General features: G+C 39.2%; 1 protein-coding gene and 1 pseudogene across 1 annotated transcript; both read left to right on the top strand.

The window, feature by feature from the left end:
* Positions 1 to 548: 548 nt before the first annotated feature.
* LOC147310773 (ATP-dependent DNA helicase PIF1-like) lies at positions 549 to 9081 on the top strand. Its single transcript, XM_086267459.1, has 3 exons — positions 549 to 726; positions 5191 to 8793; positions 8975 to 9081. Exons 1-2 carry the CDS (start codon positions 549 to 551, stop codon positions 7491 to 7493), a joined length of 2481 nt encoding a protein of 826 aa, XP_086123585.1. The 3' UTR covers positions 7494 to 8793; positions 8975 to 9081.
* A 377-nt stretch (positions 9082 to 9458) lies between these two features.
* LOC147310774 (uncharacterized) lies at positions 9459 to 13275 on the top strand (annotated as a pseudogene).
* Positions 13276 to 19678: the final 6403 nt, after the last annotated feature.

Genomic DNA, 19678 nt, shown 5'->3' on the forward strand with positions numbered 1-19678 from the left:
TTAGACGTCAGAAGGAGAAAGAACAGCTGAATGTTTCTCAGAGCAGTGAGCAGGTAAAGGTGTGTGTTTCAGCTTTTCCCAGCACAGAAGCGCAGAGCAGTGTTCAGACAGCCACAGTGTCTTATGCAGATGTGGTAAAGAGAAGTGTTCCCTCAGTGTCTGTCCCAGAACCTGAAGTTATGCAGGTAATCCAGACTAAACCCCAGCTAACTGTACAAACACAGCATGATGGACAAGCTCCAGGACAGTCTCATGTACAGGTTACAAACAGTGAAAGTCCACGAGTGAGTAGCGTCTGTGCTTCCCGAAGCCAGGCCGCTCCTAGGTATGGAAAGTACCGGAATCAGCAATGCATGGCTAACAGTTTGGTTTTCCTGTCATTCTTACACGAGGATGAATTTATTACCAGAGCAGATCTAAACCGTGTATTGGACAAAGGCCATGCCGTCTATTCAGATGCCAGACTGAGATTTGTGAACAGTGTGTTTCTAGCCTGCGATGAACTTCCCTCAGTTGTTACCAGCCGCAGACACGAGTATCAAGTCGACATGTCTCAGTTTGCTCATTACGGCACATTTGATGGTACAGATCACTTTCCGAGCCTTGAACAGGGATTACAGTGTTTGGCTTCAGACGTTCGCTATGCTTTGCTAGTCATGGGAGGAACAGTCATCGCTGTTAGCAGGCTGACTTCAGGTGAATATGCATATTTTGACCCTCACCCACGTAAGTCTACTGGTATGCCATTGTCGCTAAGTGTAAGTGGTGGAACTGCAGTTATGTTGAAGTTCACATGTCTTATTGACATGATTGACAGGATCAAACGTTTGTACCGAAAATTTAGCATCGCACCAACCTGCACTTATGAGCTACAGCCCATCGAGTTTCACAGTGAAAACGCTGCTGACCAAAGAGATGCTGATGAAAACAGACAAACAGCTACAACTGTTCCAGCACCAGCTTTAAATGAACCTGAATTTGAAACTCCAAAGTCCACTGAGCAGACACAGAACACTGTGGCCGACACTTTAGCTACTGAAGTGATGTCATCCAGAGTGGATTATTCAAATGAGCCAGCTGCTGAGCTGAACAATCGTCCTTCTGATTATTTAGAAATAGAAACCTCTGCATCTTCTGTAAGAGACACTCAGGTAACATCAGATTCTGTTCCTCAGAATGATTCAAACAGTGCCTCCAGTTCAACTAAGATAACAGAGGAACTCTCAGATAAACTGCTGAAATATAGTAAACATGAAAGGCAAAAAATGAGGAGAAGATTATTGACCCAACAAAAGCTACCACAGAGAAAGGAAAATCAGAAGAAGAAAGAAAGGCAGATGTACAGGTTTGATGAAAGCTTCAAGACAAAGAAAAAAAACTCAACTAAGAAGTGTAATGATCCTGATCACAGACAGAAAAAGAGCATGTACAAAAATGAACTGTATAAATTAAATGCTACCTATAAGGAGAAACACAGAGAACATTTGAGAAAGATGTATAGGGAAAGTGCTAAAATTAGAGAGAGAAAAAGAGAATGTGTCATAAGGACATATAAAGACAATCCCCTATTCAGAGAAAAGCAGAAGGAACGTATAACAAGAACGTATAGAGAGTCTCCTATATTCAGAGATAAGCAGAAGGAACGTATAACAAGAACGTATAGAGAGTCTTCCATATTCAGAGATAAGCAGAAGGAACGTATAACAAGAATGTATAGAGAGTCTCCTATATTCAGAGATAAGCAGAAGGAACGTATAACAAGAACGTATAGAGAGTCTCCTATATTCAGAGATAAGCAGAAGGAACGTATAACAAGAACATATAGAGAGTCTCCCATATTCAGAGAAAAGCAGAAAGAGCGTATAAGAAGAATATACAGAACTTGTGCTGGATTCAGAGAGAAACATAAAGCTTACATGAGGTCATATGTATATAACCTATATAAAAAAAGCCAAGATTTTAAACAGAAAAAACGATCTTATATGACTAAGCGTTATGGAGAAGAAAAACAATTTCAGCAACAACACAAGGACAATATGAGAGAACGAATGAGAGTAAAATATTGGAACAGTTTTTCTTTCAGACAGATGCATAATATCAGATGTGCAATGAATATAAAACGGAAATATCGCCAAATGCATCGACCAGCTGAGACTTTACAGTGTCATCCAGAGAACACTTTAATGAATGAGGCCATATCTCGTTTCAGATCAAACATTAAGTCAGCACCATCTTATGTTTGTACTGTTTGTCTAAAAGCTTCTTTTCCTAATCAGGTGAAAATCTGCAAAAGACAAAATTACTCAAAACACCAGACTGTAGCTCAGCAGTGTCTAACTGGTAAATATGTTCATGTGTGTGATGAAGCATGTAATGATCAGTGCAGCTTTCCTGTTGAGAGAAAAAAAGAGTATATCTGTCACACATGTCACAGTTCCCTCAAAAGTGGATGCATGCCAAGGCTTGCTGCTGTTAATGGTTTAGAACTGCAGGATATTCCAGCTGAACTTTGCGATCTCAACATTCTGGAGAGACATCTGATTGCCAAATGCATACCTTTTGCTAAGATTATTCCTCTTCCAAAGGGGAGACAGAGACTCATACGTGGTAATGTGGTGTGTGTACCATCTGAGGTCCAACAAACAGTTGACTCTTTACCGAGGATCAGAAGCCAATCACAGATCATGAGGATAAAGCTGAAAAGACGACTGTGCTACAAAGGCCATCAGCTGTTCCAGACTGTCACCTGGTCTAAACTCATTCAAGCTCTGCGTAAACTGAAACAAATTCATCCACAGTACACAGATATTGTTATCAGAGATGATGCATTGCTTTGTGATCCAACGTTACCTGATGATGACAGCAGTGATGAAGCCAGCATGGCAAGTGATGATTATAATGAAGCAGATTTAATGGAAATTGACAACTATGAAAAAGATGCCCTTTTGTGTGAAAGTGAGTCTCAAAGTGACCAAGATATTAATATGCAATCCTGTGATGAACAACCAGAGGAACAAAATCCAGATGAACCAGAAAGTGATTTGAACAATGGAGGTTTTGCTCTAGAAAGTTGTCTGCAGCCTGTAGACATTTCAGAAGAGATTCTCTGTTTCACTGATAACACATATTGTGTGGCTCCTGCAGAAAGAAACAATCCTGTCAGCTTCTTCAGAACTCCTCATTTGGAAGCCATGGCATTTCCTGTGCAGTTTCCTACTGGTCAGAATACACTTGATGAAAAGAGACGTCTCAAGCTAACACCGAGTGCATACTTCAAGTCAAGGCTTTTCAACATTGATGCAAGATTTGCTAAAGACACAAATTACCTGTTTTTCTCACAGTTTGTCACTGAAATACATTTGGCTAATTCCAGCATGACAATACAGCTAAGGAAAGGTAAAACTATGACCAAAGATGGACGCAAAATCACATCAGGAATGTTACAAAGTAAGACAGAAGTAGAGAAGCTGGTAAGAAATAAAGATGCAATCAGATTTATGCAGCCACTCAGAGGAACTCCAGCTTACTGGCAGAAAACTACCAGAGATCTATTCAGCATGGTTCGCCAAATAGGAACACCTCAGTTCTTTGTCACTTTCTCTGCTGCTGAGATGAGATGGCCTGAAGTGATTCAAGCAATAAAGAGACAGCAAGGTGAAGAGGTTGATTTTGAAGCCCTGGACTGGTCAGAAAAGTGTGAAATTCTAAGATCAAATCCAGTAACCACCATGCGAATGTTTGATAAACGTGTTGAGGCTTTGTTCAGAGATTTGCTTTTTTCTCCTGCACAGCCCCTTGGTGAGATCATTGATTACTTTTACAGAGTTGAGTTCCAGCACAGAGGTAGTCCACATATACACATGTTGCTGTGGATTCGAGAAAAGGTAGAAGCAGATGTGGATGATGACCAAACTGTCTGTGACTTTGTGGACAGATACATCTCAGCTCAACTCCCTGATCCAGAAAAACAACCTGAACTGCACAAAAAAGTCACTGAGCTACAAAAGCACAGCAAAAACCACACAAAGACATGCTTTAAGAGTGTGAACTCTGGTTGTAGATTTGGGTTTCCCAAACCACCAGCCACAAGAACAATGATTGTGAGACAGGATGAGGATTCAGACACTGAAGCTGCAAAAGCCAAACTCAGACCTTTGTTGAACCTGCTGAAGGAACCTGAAGCTGCTTCCCTCACCATAGAGCAGATTCTGTCACGATGCAACTTAACAATGAATGAGTATGAACAATGCCTCCAAGACATAAACAAGAAAACAGCTCTGATTCTGAAACGTGACCCAAATGAGTGTTGGATCAACAATTACAACCCAGACCTGCTTGAAGCCTGGAACTCTAATTTAGATGTCTCATTCATTTTGAATGCCTATTCATGTATAGAATACCTCTGTAAATATATAACAAAGAAAGAATCTGGCCTCTCTGAATACCTGAAGACAGTTATTGACAACTCTGATAAGAACACCGTCAATGAATGTGATGAAATGAGAGCTGTGATGCAAGCTTACTCAAAAAAGAGAGAAATCAGCGCACAGGAGTGTGTGACTCGAGTCTGTGGCCTAAAAATGAAAAAATGTTCCCGCAGTGTTGTATTTGTACCAACAGATGATAACCCAGTAAAAATGAGTCGGCCCATGAGCTTCCTGGAAAGCACAACACACGACAGTTGTAATATTTGGATGACAAGTTTGAGTGATAAATACAAATGCAGACCTGAGACCCCAGAATATGAGGAAATGTCACTGGCTGATTTTGCTGCCTTGTGCAGGTTGGTGAGTGGTCCAAATGAAGGAAAAGATGTGCTTCCTCTTCTAAACCAGCTTGGATTTGTACAAAGGCGAAAGAATGATAAACCAGCTATAATCAGGTATTACCACTGTTCACAGGAAAAAGATCCTGAGCAATATTATGGTCGACTGTTGAGACTTTACCTTCCACACAGATCAGAGCAGGAACTGAAACCACAAGGGTTCCAAACCTATCAGTCCTTCTACAACTCAGGTTTTGTACGACTTCCATGTTCAGACCACAGTGAGTCTGTGAAAAGGGTTGTGAAAAGAAATAAAGACAAGTATGAGAAGAACTCTGAGGATATCGAGAGTGCACTGGAAGAGTTTGAACAAAATAGGGATGTTGTGATTGATGAATGGTGTAATCTGGCTCCTGAATCTGAAGTTGTGAGGCTGCAATGTGATGAGAATCTTCCTGAGAGACATTCTGATGATGAGAACGAACAGGAGAATGTTCCCGACTACAGTCGTCAGTCTGATGCTGTAACAAAGATCAGAGCCGTCAGAGAACAACCTGCAGTAGATCCAGCCGTGGTACGTGTAATGTATCAGAATCTGAACCAGAAGCAGGCCTGCGTGTTCTATGCCATAAGAGACTGGTGTATTCAGCAAGTTTGTGGTTTGAACCCAGATCCATTTTTCTTCTATATCAACGGTGGTGCAGGAACTGGAAAGTCACATCTGATTAAGTGTATTCATTCTGAAGCATCAAAGATCCTGAGCAGACTGCCTGCTAATGCAGAAGAAGCTGACATATCAAATCCAACTGTTTTACTGACTTCATTTACCGGTACAGCAGCTTTTTCTATCAGTGGCTCTACGTTACATTCTCTACTGAAACTACCCAGGAGTCTGAAACCACCCATTCAAGGACTTGGTAACCAACTGGATGAAGTCAGATCTGAGCTGATGAATGCTGAAATTATTGTTATTGATGAGATTTCAATGGTTTCAAAACCCCTTTTTGCTTATGTGGATGCAAGACTGAAACAAATCAAAGGCACTCAGAGACCTTTTGGTGGAATGTCAGTTTTAGCTGTTGGAGATTTTTACCAGCTGCCACCAGTGCGACAGTCTAAACCTCTCTGTGTTTACGATCCAGAACAGATTGACCTATGGCAGGAACATTTTCAGATGATCACTCTAACCGAGATCATGCGTCAGAAAGATGATGTGGCCTTTGCAGAGATGCTGAACAGGATTAGAGTCAAAGAAAAGACAGATGAGCTTTCTCAGTGCGACAGAGATTTGTTGTCACAGGCTGTGACTGCACCAGAAGAATGTCCAACTGAGGTCTTACACATTTATGCCACCAACAAGAATGTGGAATCCCACAACATAGATACCCTGAAGAAGCTTCATTCAAACATCATAATAATCAATGCAGACGATTTCCAGAAGGATAAATGTACAGGCAGAATGGAACGAAGAGACAAACCATTTACAGGTGGGCGAAATGATTTACCTGACACTCTGAATGTTGCTGAAGGAGCTCGAGTCATGCTGACCAGAAACTTGGACACACTAAACGGTTTAGTCAACGGTGCTTTTGGTATACTGGTAAAGGTGGTGAGATCTGAAAATGATGGACACATAATTAAACTGGGGCTCAGGATGGACAACCGGCAGCCTATGAGACACAACCACAGTGCTAATGCAGCATCTGATGATCTTGTTTACATTGAGAGAGCAGAGGAGAGTCTGAAGTTTAAAGGAGCAGTACGCAGACAGTTTCCTGTAAAGCTAGCATTCGCCTGCACAATTCACAAAACTCAGGGTCTTACAACACAGACAGCTGTAGTTTCAATGAAGAACATTTTTGAACCAGGTATGGCTTATGTTGCTCTCAGCAGGGTGACGTCTCTCAGTGGACTCTATTTGCAGGACTTGGATGAGAAAAAGATTTACGCCAATCCCGAGGTAACTGCAGCGCTCCAAACCATGAGACAAGCCAGTGTTGAGGAAATGATGCCTCTTCTTCAGGTCAGAGAAACAGCCAGCAGACTTGACACTCTTACACTGATCCATCACAATACAGAGGGTTTGCCATCTCACATCAGTGACATCAAGAGTCATCATGAAATGTGTTTAGCAGATGTTTTGTGTCTCACTGAGTCTCACCTTCAAGGCTCCTTTGTTGCAGACAGTCTTCATTTGGACGGCTACACCATGTTCAAACGCAACAGACATGTGTCCTACACAAACTTTCCTCACATGGCCAGCAGAAGTGGTGGGGGAGTTGTTGTGTATTTGAGGAATCATTTTCAGGTTCAGGTAAAACAGTATCTGCATAATGTCACTGATCTTGAGTTTTTAGTGTTGAAGGTTCAGGCTCCATTCCCTGCACTCATTGCTGTTGTGTACAGACCCCCTGACTACAGTTTGACACCATTCATGCAAAACCTGGTAAGTCTTTTAGATTCACTTGAAATAATGGACTGTCACCCAATAATTGTGTGTGGAGATTTTAATGAGAACCAGTTGCAGAGTGGAAGAAAACAGATTCTGGAGCAGTTTCAGTCGAGAGGGTATTCACAGCTGATCACTTCTGCCACTACAGACAAGAACACCCTGCTTGACCTCATTTTTATTTCTCAGCCACAGAAATGTCTGTATTCAGGTGTTCTGAGATCATATTACAGTTACCACAACCCTGTCTTTTGTGTCCTGTCCTCGAGCCAATCATGAAGTCGTCTGGTGAGTTTTGAAACAATTACAGATCATGTTTGTTACAGAGTTTACTGATTGTAGAGCATGAAAAAGATTTTTCATTGAAAAAAGGGTCTTCCCTACTCTGTCTGTCAGAAGACTCTTTCTTATTGCAATGTTATTAATCATTTCACCAAATCATTGCTGAACTTCATGCAGAGCAGAGAACATCTGCTATCATGCACCTCTGATCTGAAATGTGCTGCAACATTTGATAAACCAACATCATGTTTTAAATGACTAAATCTTTTTACTATGACGTATGTAGCTCAACAAACGAGATCTTCCCCTCCAAGGGCTTTAAAATATGAAATAGTAAATAAATAAATCCCAGATAAATGCAGGTATTTATTGTGATGACATACACGAATAAATACAGACAATTATATTTTCTTGATTATAGTAGATTTTGTAGAATCAAAAGTTTTTGTGATGAATGAGTTTTTGCTTATCATGTTTTACAGGTAAAAAATGTCAAAAGTTTTAAACTATCTTTAGGCTACCAGAGATGTCTATAATGATACATTATGTAGAGAAAAACATTAGTACAGCTTACAGAATATGTATAAAAACTGATTTAGAAGTAAATGGATAGTTTTCTGAAAGTTCCCGACTACAGTTTAACACCACCCACCCAGCTCAGCCCCCAAGTGTCTATGTAATGCTGGTATGGTGTGTGAGTTTGACTTGGCCTTTATCCGGGTGGGTTTGGGTTTGGGTGGATAAAGGCCAAGTCAGAATGCTCTGAGCAGCTGGAAAAAGCTGCTAATAAACAAAGACATCAGAAAGTGTGGGCTTTAGGTGTAGCCCCCGCTTTCTGATGCACTAATTAAACTTAGTAACCGACACCCCATACCAGCATTACATAGACACTTGGGGGCTGAGCTGGGTGGGTGGTGTTATAAGCACGTGTTTTGTTAGATATATTTTTTCAGATAGGGCACAGTCTCCTTTGTGGGAAAACCTTCAAACTTCACCATCCTCAGCTGAAACAACAACATCTTAACACCATCTTCATGAACTGCTGAGCCAAACCTGATCCATCAGTGCTGGACTGCACAGATAACTACATGCCACAAGGAGACTGCTGTGTTATGAACTGCCATACCAGTGTGTCTTCAATGGAGAAGATGACACACCCATCACCTGACCTCCTGCCTGATCTGGAGACCATCATCATGCTGCCACACTACAACCTCTGAGACCATCAATGATGACTCCTACTGAGGAAACTGTATTTCCTGTCAGAGATGCTCAGTGATCCTCAGAGCAGAGAGAGGTATGATTCTTTATCTTTGATAAAAAATGTCAGTGTTTTTAATTCAATTAATTAATTAAAATCCTGTTTATTGAATAAACAATTCCACACTCAAATGATTATACTTGTTGACACTTTTTGAGTTTTAATTGACATTATGGATTACAAATCTATGCTTTTTCTACTCTGTCTCTCGGTGCAGGTATTGCTGTCTTCTGAGTTCTTCAGTGTCCCAACTGAGACATTCAAACCTCATTGCAGAGCTCATGTCTTTCCTCACCATCATGTAAGTGTGAGATTGCTCTGGATTCTGGTTATGTGGCCCGCAGCACCTATAAGGTATTTCAACATTGTTCATTGTATAACTTATTTGTAGTTTTTAGGGTTTCTACAGACAAATAAAATGTTCCTTTTTCTGTATTTTTTAGAACAAGCTCGTCCAGTGTGCCTGCATTCCAGCTTCTTAGACTCTACACAAGTGGACAGAGTATCAGTGTTTGACCACTCTTACAGACACTGACTTCTGTCAACTCACTGCTACTGATCAGGCACTTCATCCAGGAAGACAGAGGGCTGCAAGCCTGTCATCATTTCCAGTGTGGCTTTGTATTCTTGGGGTAGCATCAGATTTTTCCCACAAATATTCAAAGGTAACATTTATTTTAAGCTTAGTTATTAAATCAAAAGTCTTCTCTTGTGTTATGTCTGTGAAGGTTCTCATGGTGTCCTTTGATGTAGTCTCTCTCTTTACTTGCATACCCACTACAGAGGCAGTGGAGACTACAAGAAGACAGCTCCTTGGAAGACAGGACCAACTTCACACCCGATCAGATTTGCACACTGTTAGACCTCTGCCTTACCACTACATATTTCAAATACAACGAGGGTTTCTACAGACAAAAACATGGCTGTGCCATGGGCTCCCCCGTGTCACCTATTGTAGCCAACCTTTGCATGGAGGAAGTGGAAAGGAAGGCTCTTGGCTCTTTTAAAGGGAGAGTACCCAGCCACTGGTACAGATATGTAGACGACACCTGGGTCAAAATCAAAACTCAAGAAGTGGAATCCTTCTCTGCGCACATTAACGCCGTGGATAAAAACATCAAGTTCACCAGGGAAGACACAAAGGACGACTGTTTGCCTTTCCTGGACTGCGCTGTGCACATTGAAGAGAACGGCAACCTCAACATTGAAGTTTATCGGAAGCCCACACACACGGACCAGTACCTCCTCTTTGACTCCCATCACCCTCTGGAACACAAACTTGGAGTAATTAGGACCCTACACCACCGGGCAGAACATGTTCCCTCTAAGCCTGAAGGGAAAAAGAAGGAACACACACATGTAAATGAAGCGCTTAAAACATGTGGCTATCCTAATTAGGCGTTTATAAAGTCAGCAAAGATGCACAGAAAAGAACATCAGATACCAGCGAGGGAGGATAAGAAAGACAGATGCAACAACATTGTCATCCCCCATGTACTAATTAGACTTAGTAACCGACACCCCATACCAGCATTACATAGACACTTGGGGGCTGAGCTGGGTGGGTGGTGTTAAAAGCACTTGTTTTGTAGATATATTTTTTCAGACACGACACAGTCTCCTTTGTGGGAAAACCTTCAAACTTCACCATCCTCAGCTGAAACAACAACATCTTAACACCATCTTCATGAACTGCTGAGCCAAACCTGATCCATCAGTGCTGGACTGCACAGATAACTACATGCCACAAGGAGACTGCTGTGTTATGAACTGCCATACCAGTGTGTCTTCAATGGAGAAGATGACACACCCATCACCTGACCTCCTGCCTGATCTGGAGACCATCATCATGCTGCCACACTACAACCTCTGAGACCATCAATGATGACTCCTACTGAGGAAACTGTATTTCCTGTCAGAGATGCTCAGTGATCCTCAGAGCAGAGAGAGGTATGATTCTTTATCTTTGATAAAAAATGTCAGTGTTTTTAATTCAATTAATTAATTAAAATCCTGTTTATTGCATAAATAATTCCACACTCAAATGATTATACTTGTTGACACTTTTTGAGTTTTAATTCACATTATGGATTACAAATCTATGCTTTTTCTACTCTGTCTCTCGGTGCAGGTATTGCTGTCTTCTGAGTTCTTCAGTGTCCCAACTGAGACATTCAAACCTCATTGCAGAGCTCATGTCTTTCCTCACCATCATGTAAGTGTGAGATTGCTCTGGATTCTGGTTATGTGGCCCGCAGCACCTATAAGGTATTTCAATATTGTTCATTGTATAACTTATTTGTAGTTTTTAGGCCTTAACACAAATAAAATGTTCCTTTTTCTGTATTTTTTAGAACAAGCTCGTCCAGTGTGCCTGCATTCCAGCTTCACAGAAAAGAACATCAGACACCAGCGAGGGAGGATAAGAAAGACAGACACAACAACATTGTCATCCCCTATGTAGCCGGTGTATCAGAAAAACTCAGGAGAGTTTTCTCCAAATACGACATCCCAGTGTACTTCAGACCCAGCAAAACACTCAGACAGAAACTGGTTCACCTGAAAGACAAAACTCCTAAACACAAACTTAACAATGTGGTGTATGCTGTACAGTGCAGCGAGGAATGCCCAGACTTCTACATCGGAGAGACCAAACAGCCACTTCACCAGCGCATGGCACAACACAGAAGAGCCACCTCCACGGGACAAGACTCAGCAGTTCATCTGCATCTAAAGGACAAAGGTCACTCTTTGAGGATGCCAATGTTCACATTTTGGATAGATGGAGGAGTGAAAGAAGCCATTTACGTCCACTGTGAGCGACCATCTTTGAACAGAGGCGGTGGTTTACAACACCAACTGTCTGCCATCTATAATCCAGTTTTGAGTTCCCTCCCCAGACACTGTAACGTCCACTCACATCCTGGGAGTGGGCGTGGGTGATTTCCTGACCTCAGGAAATCACATGATAGGGTGGGGCCAGGTTTCACAATGAGCTCACCCAAAACCCTGGCTGATTGGGACCCACACCCACTTTCACACCTTGGCTCATGTGATTAGGTAGAGGATCATCAGGGGGTTCTTTGTCCCTGTTTGGGGAGAAACTCACACTGGGTTTAAATCTGGGACTCTCCACCATTGACCCTTAGAACTGAAGAAGCTTCTCGGATGAGAGGTGAAACGTCTTCAAGAAACTCAAAGAAGTCCAGACGCTTTTCTTTCCAAGCTCCTTAGACTTCACTTGTGTTAATTACATTTTATTTGTTGTTGTTTTCTTTTAGATTTATATGCAGTGATTGGATGTGGTGGAGCTTTGTTAACCGCGTGGAAAACATCTGTTTGTGATGATATTTACAATGAGGCTTTAAGGTGATAGTTTCCATGTAATTTCAATCCTTTTACTAAGCAAAAACATGTTTGCAATTAACATATTTTTTCAGTTTTGTCTTTTGGATTTATGGTTAACATTCCTCTGTGACAGCAAATACTAAACTGGTCCAAGTAACCAGCATATCATTGGTCAAAGGCAAAAAGGACCACATGTCACACTAGCAATGAATTTGTGACTGTGTTTGTGTTAGTAGTTACATAAATACAGGCCATTTACCATTTTACCATTTAGTATAGAGTAGGTCTAACAGTGGTTTTCCACATCTGCTCTAATATATATAGATAATGGGTCAGACATATAAAGTCATTTTGAAAAGTTCATAAAGGTCATTTATATGTGTTCCTCTTTATCATTTTATATCAGGTCAAACAGCTGACTTGAGTTTTGATCAGAGTAGAACCATAACATTCATGCTAATGGTTCTACTGTTTACAGTTACTTTATGATGGATTTCACCCTGGTCACAGCACTATGTGAAAAGCTGTTAGAGGTAAAGTTAAGCCAATTAATACCTCATCATAAGTCACTCTCTAACGCAGGGCAGTGATTATTATTCACTGTAATTTATTCCACAACAATGTTCTTTATTTGATTCTTTAAATATGCACATCGATTGTTTAGCTGTGTGACTCTCCACACCTGAAATATATCACAATGTGGACTTCATTTCGACAGTATTTTGTAGATTGGTACCATATTTATCATCAAATCATCTTGTGCATTTATTAACTAAATGTTGTTTGTTTTTGTTTTTTTGTTTGTTTGGGGTTTTTTTGTTGCCATTTTTACATTTCACCAACTGTGTAAATTCTGCAATTTTACTTTGGTTTTGTTTCACATCAGTTTATCTGCTGGCTGGTATTCCTGTCTTCCTTCTCTCACCCCAACCGGTCGCAGCAGATGGCCGCCCCTCCCTGAGCCTGGTTCTGCTGGAGGTTTCTTCCTGTTAAAAGGGAGTTTTTCCTTCCCACTGTCGCCAAAGTGCTTGCTCATAGGGGGTCATATGATTGTTGGGTTTTTCTCTGTATCTATGAAGCGCCTTAAGGCGACTTTTGTTGTGAATTGGCGCTATATAAATTTAATTGAATTGGTTTTCTTCCTTTTCTAATGTTTCTGGTCATTTTTCACAGTTAAATAAGTAACTTTGAGGTTACTTCATCATTTTTAGCTTTTTATCTGTTTACAGTTTTTTCCTAATAATTACATTTCTGCAAAATTATAGCAGTTCTGATAAGTTGTAATATTTCTGCCAAGTTATTAATTTTCTACTAAATTATATCATTTCTGCTAAGTTATGTTATTCTAAATTATTACATTTCTGCTAAGTTGTAGCTTCTGGTAAATTACAACGTTTCTGCTGAATTGTTATGTTTCTTCTAAGTTATTGCATTTCTGCTAAGTTATTGCATTTTTGTTAACTTGATGTTGTTCTGCAAAGTTATTAAAATTTCAACAACTTTTTAAAAACTAGCTTTGATTTCTTCAGCTTCTTCAGCTATTTTCAACTATCTTCAGCAGACAGCTTCAGCTTTACAATTTCTACAACTTTTCAGCTTTTTCAGCTACTTTTTGCATGCAGCTTCAGCTTTAAAGCATCCACACTGCATTTTCGCAGGAAATGCAAATTTTTCTAGTTGTGTGGATGCTTTAAGCATCCACACTATTGAGTTCCTGTTTCTCTTTATTGTGTGGATGCTTTAAGCATCCACACTATTGAGTTCCTGTTTCTCTTTATTCTTTATTATTGTGTGGATGCTTTAAGCATCCACACTATTGAGTTCCTGTTTCTCTTTATTCTTTATTATTATTATTATTATTCTTAGGACTTCCGTACACTTTTCGCCGTAGAACTACTTCCACAATTTTCAGCCGATTTTCACCGTTCAAATTTTAAACTATTCAGCTATTTTTGCTCTTTCCGGCTATGACTTTTGCTATTTTTAACTATTATACTTTTTAAAATATTCCACTTTTTTCCTTTAATTTGTCCCATTGAAATGAATGGGAAACTTCAGCAATTCTGCTAAAATTTGCTTGTTTTTGAAACTTAACTACTTCCTCATACTTTCACCTAGAACAACCATTCAAATTTTAAAATGTTCACAAATTATTGGGCTATTCAGGTATGATTCAGCTTTTTCAAATCTTTTACTGTTTTACTTTTATGCCTCTTAAAGTTTTGAGTTGCAAAATTGTGATTTTTCACAAAATACATGCGTTGTTATGGTTGCTATGCTCTTGGCTTCCAGTGTGCCACTGAAGCTTTTGCAGTCTTCTCTTCATGTCCGAACAACTGTTTGCTACTTGCTCAATATTCACTCAACTTCCACAAATTATACATCAAAACGTAGGTATTTTTTCTGGCTTTCAGAAAATGTCACTATCATTGTTGTGGTATTCATAGAACTTTCGCAAATCTCCTCAGACTAACACAAGGTCAGAAAACTCTCCATATAAAGTCAATGGAGAGTTTGTTCAAAATCACCGCTGCATTTCTGGAATGAGAGGCATATTCGAATCGTCATATCTCCTTAACGAAGCAAAGTTAAGACATGAGGCTTGTCCCGGTATATCTTCAGACACTCGTGACGCTCACAATTCAAGAATTTCTTTCTCACCTATTACCGTTCTGAAATGAGTTGGACTTGTTTGAGGGTAGGAAATTTGTCCTTCGCTCAGATTTCTTCAGATTTCAAACTCTGGAAATGAACCACTTTTTTCTCTCGTCATAACTTTTTGTTGGATTTCCACAGAGACCTGAAAATTTCCATGATTGTTCACCAAAGCCTGCTGTCTCTTACGGTGAAAGAATGATATCGATACTCCAAATAGATTTCAAGTCACAAAGCGTTGTTTGAGGGCAAGTCAAGGCAGTTTTTGCTTCGCTCTGCTCAGTTATGGTGCATTAGAAGTCAAATATCTTTAATAATTCATATTTTAATGATTAATTGTTAACACTGGAAGATTCCCCCATCTCTTCTGAACAAAACGGTGTAAGAATGACCGCTCTAGCCCCTACGGTTAGGAAATTATGGTCATTTGTTTGAGGGGAGTCCTCACTATGAGAAATAGGCTGCAATAATCCTGTGCCTCTCTGTGCTGCGTGTGTAAAAAGAGGCACATGTTTTGGCGGGAAAAAGTACACAGGCTCTCTGATTGGTGGATTCAAATTCAGCAGCTCCCAGGCTGACCTAGAAACTTACTTCTCTCTCCCTGTGCATTTTTTTGCTGATTTTTTCATTTAACAAGTATATTTGAGGGACCCTCAGCATGTTCAGCATTTTTTCAGCTGTCCATTTTGCTTTTCCAATTTTTCTGTTTAACTTATTACTATTGTGCTAAATCATACTGTTTCTGCTATTTCATAAGATTTGTGCCTAATATAGTATTTCTGCTAAATTACAGTATTTCTGCTTTTTATACTATTTGTGCTAAAACATAGTATTTCTACTAAATGTAGTATTTATGCTTAATCATACTATTTCTGCTTTTTATGGGATTTGTGCCTAATATAGTATTTCTGCTTTTTATAGGATTTTTGCTCAAACATAGTATTTCTACTAAATGTAGTATTTATGCTTAATCATCCTATTTCTGCTTTTTATAGGATTTGTGCTTAATATAGTATTTCTGCTAAATTATAGTATTTCTGCTTTTTATAGTATTTGTGCTAAAACATAGTATTTCTACTAAATGTAGTATTTATGCTTAATCATAGTATTTCTATATATTTCTGCCAGGTCCCCAGGCAGCCAATCCTCTATGAGGACTGAGAAATTCAAATTTTCAAATCAGGGCCTGCACGGCTTCCCAGCCAATCATATATGTGTCCTGAGGCATTCAAATTTGCATATTGGGGCCTTCATGGCTTCTAAGCCAGCCAATCATATCTGAGGGCTGAGGAATTCAAATCCACAAATCAGGGCCTGCACAGCTTCCCAGCCAGCCAATCATGTATGTGGGCTCCAGGTATTCAAATTTGCATATTGGGGCCTTCATGGCTTCTAAGCCAGCCAATCATATCTGAGGGCTGAGGAATTCAAATCCACAAATCAGGGCCTGCACAGCTTCCCAGCCAGCCAATCATGTATGTGGGCTCCAGGTATTCAAATTTGCATATTGGGGAATTCGTGGCTTCTAAGTCAACAAGTCATCCATGTCATATATCTCTAAAAATTCATATTTTAATGATAAATTGTCAACACTTGAAGATTCCCCCATCTCTTCTGAACAAAACGGTGTAAGAATGACCGCTCTAGCCCCTATGGTTAGGAAATTATGGTCATTTGTTTGAGGGGAATCCTCACTATGTGAAATAAACTGAAAGAAGCAGGTCTATGTCTCTGTGCTGCGTGTGTAAAAAGATGCACCTGTTTTGGCGGGAAAACGTAAACAGCCTCTCTGATTGGTGGATTCAAATTCAGCAGCTCCCAGGCTGACCTAGAAACTTAGTCCTCTCTCCCTGTGTGTGTGTGTGTGTGTGTGTGTGTGTGTGTGTGTGTGTGTGTGTGTGTGTGTGTGTGTGTGTGTGTTTAGTGGGAGAGAGAGGACCCTGCCCTTATTTGACAGCATGTCATTGTAGGATTTAAATTGAACATAGTTAGACTGGTTGACTGGATTAGAGCCTGTGTTTGTGTGTCCCTCTGTGCATTTGTGTTTCAATAAGTTATTACTATTCTGCTAAATCATAGTATTTCTGGTACTTTTCGGTACTTGTGCTAAATACAGTATTTCTGCTAAATCATACTATTTCTGCTTTTCATAGGATTTATGCCTAATATAGTATTTCTGCTAAATTATAGTATTTCTGCTTTTTATAGGATTTGTGCCTAACATAGTATTTCTGCTAAATTATAGTATTTCTGCTTTTTATAGGATTTGTGCCTAACATAGTATTTCTGCTAAATTATAGTATTTCTGCTTTTTATACTATTTGTTCTAAATTATAGTATTTCTGCTTTTTATAGGATTTGTGCTTAATATAGTATTTCTGCTAAATTATAGTTTTTCTTCTTTTTATAATATTTGTGCTAAAACATAGTATTTCTACTAAATGTAGTATTTATGCTTAATAATAGTATTTCTATATATTTCTGCCAGGTCCCCAGGCAGCCAATCCTCTGTGAGGACTGAGACATTCAAATTTTCAAATCAGGGCCTGCACAGTTTCCCAGCCAATCAAATAAGTGTCCTGAGGCATTCAAATTTGCATATTGGGGCCTTCGTGGCTTCTAAGCCAGCCAATCATATCTGAGGGCTGAGGAATTCTAATCCACAAATCAGGGCCTGCACAGCTTCCCAGCCAGCCAATCACATATGTGGTCTCAGGCATTCAAATTTGCATATTGGGGAATTCGTGGCTTCTAAGTCAACAAGTCATCCATGTCATATATCTCTAAAAATTCATATTTTAATATTAAATTGTCAACACTTGAAGATTCCCCCATCTCTTCTGAACAAAACGGTGTAAGAATGACCGTTCTAGCCCCTACGGTTAGGAAATTACGGTCATTTGTTTGAGGGGAGTCGTCACTATGAGAAATAGACTGCAAAAATCCTGTGTCTCTCTGTGCTGCTGCGTGTGTAAACAGATGCACCTGTTTTGGTGGGGAAAAGTGCACAGCCTCTCTGATTGGTGGATTCAAATTCACCAGCTCCCAGGCTGACCTAGAAACTTAATTCTCTCTCCCTGTGTGTGTGTGTGTGTGTGTGTGTGTGTGTGTGTGTGTGTGTGTGTGTGTGTGTGTGTGTGTGTGTGTGTGACAGAGAGAGAGAGAGAGAAAGGCTTTTAATGGGATGATCTCATTCTAAGATTTAAATTCAATATATTTAGACTGGTTGACTGAATTGGATCTTGTGTGTGTGTCTCTCTGTGCATGTGTGTTTTCTTATGTGTACATATTTGTGATTGTGTGGCTGTTATAGATTTTTTTGCTGATTTTTTTCATTTAACAAGTATAGTTGAGGGACCCTCAGCATGTTCAGCATTTTTTCAGCTGTCCATTTTGCTTTTCCAATTTTTCTGTTTAAGTTATTACTATTGTGCTAAATCATACTATTTCTGCTATTTTATAAGATTTGTGCCAAATACCGTATTTCTGCCAAATATAGTATTTCTGATTAATTATAGTTTTTTCTACCAAATCATAGTACAGTATTTCTGCTTTTTATAGGGTTTGTGCTTAATATAGTATTTCTGCTAAATTATAGTATTTCTGCTTTTTATAGTATTTGTGCTAAATTATAGTATTTCTGCCAAATTATAATATTTGTGCTAAAACATAGTCTTAATTTAAAATTACAATATTCATAGTTCATCACAGTGTCTCTGGTAAATCACAATATTTCTGCTCTGTTGTACTATTTTTCTAAATCATAGTGTTTCTGTAATGTTTAAGTATTTTTGGCTAAATATATTCTTTCTGTTATCTTATACTATTTCTCCTAAATTCTTGTATTTTTGAGAAGTTATCATGTTTCTGGTAAGTTACAATATTTCTGCTAAATTCTGCTATGCTATTATATTTCTGCCAAGTATTATGTTTCCTCTAAGATATTGCAGTTCTGCTAAGTTATTCCATTTTAGCAAACTTCTTTTGCTTCTGCAAAGTTTTTACAATTTCTGCAACTTTTCAGCTTTTTCAGCTAGTTTTTGCATACAGCTTCAGCTTTAAGCATCCACACTGCATTTTCGCAGGAAATGCAAATTTTTCTAGTTATTATTATTCTTAGGACTTCCGTACACTTTTCGCCGTAGAACTACTTCCACAATTTTCAGCCGATTTTCACCGTTCAAATTTTAAACTATTCTGCTATTTTTGCTCTTTCCGGCTATGACTTTTGCTATTTTTAACTATTATACTTTTTAAAATATTCCACTTTTTTCCTTTAATTTGTCCCATTGAAATGAATGAGAAACTTCAGCAATTCTGCTAAAATTTGCTTGTTTTTGAAACTTAACTACTTCCTCATACTTTCACCTAGAACAACCATTCAAATTTTAAAATGTTCACAAATTATTGGGCTATTCAGGTATGATTCAGCTTTTTCAAATCTTTTACTGTTTTACTTTTATGCCTCTTAAAGTTTTGAGTTGCAAAATTGTGATTTTTCACAAAATACATGCGTTGTTATGGTTGCTATGCTCTTGGCTTCCAGTGTGCCACTGAAGCTTTTGCAGTCTTCTCTTCATGTCCGAACAACTGTTTGCTACTTGCTCAATATTCACTCAACTTCCACAAATTATACATCAAAACGTAGGTATTTTTTCTGGCTTTCAGAAAATGTCACTATCATTGTTGTGGTATTCATAGAACTTTCGCAAATCTCCTCAGACTAACACAAGGTCAGAAAACTCTCCATATAAAGTCAATGGAGAGTTTGTTCAAAATCACCGCTGCATTTCTGTAATGAGAGGCATATTCGAATCGTCATATCTCCTTAACGAAGCAAAGTTAAGACATGAGGCTTGTCCCGGCATATCTTCAGACACTCCTGACGCTCACAATTCAAGAATTTCTTTCTCAACTA

The sequence above is a fragment of the Aulonocara sp. 'chitande type north' Nkhata Bay genome, linkage group LG16, assembly GCF_057382095.1.
Source record: "Aulonocara sp. 'chitande type north' Nkhata Bay isolate Kocher_YH1m ecotype deep benthic linkage group LG16, A_spYH_male_GT1.1, whole genome shotgun sequence".
NCBI lineage: Eukaryota > Metazoa > Chordata > Actinopteri > Cichliformes > Cichlidae > Aulonocara > Aulonocara sp. 'chitande type north' Nkhata Bay.

What these genes read in the sequence shown, in the direction of transcription:
- LOC147310773 (XM_086267459.1), top strand. Translation starts at nt 549, where the DNA reads ATGTCTCAGTTTGCTCATTACGGCACATTTGATGGTACAGATCACTTT. An exon ending in ATATTTTGACCCTCACCCAC is followed by an intron (nt 727 to 5,190) that starts GTAAGTCTACTG and finishes CTGAATCTGAAG; the next exon opens with TTGTGAGGCTGCAATGTGAT.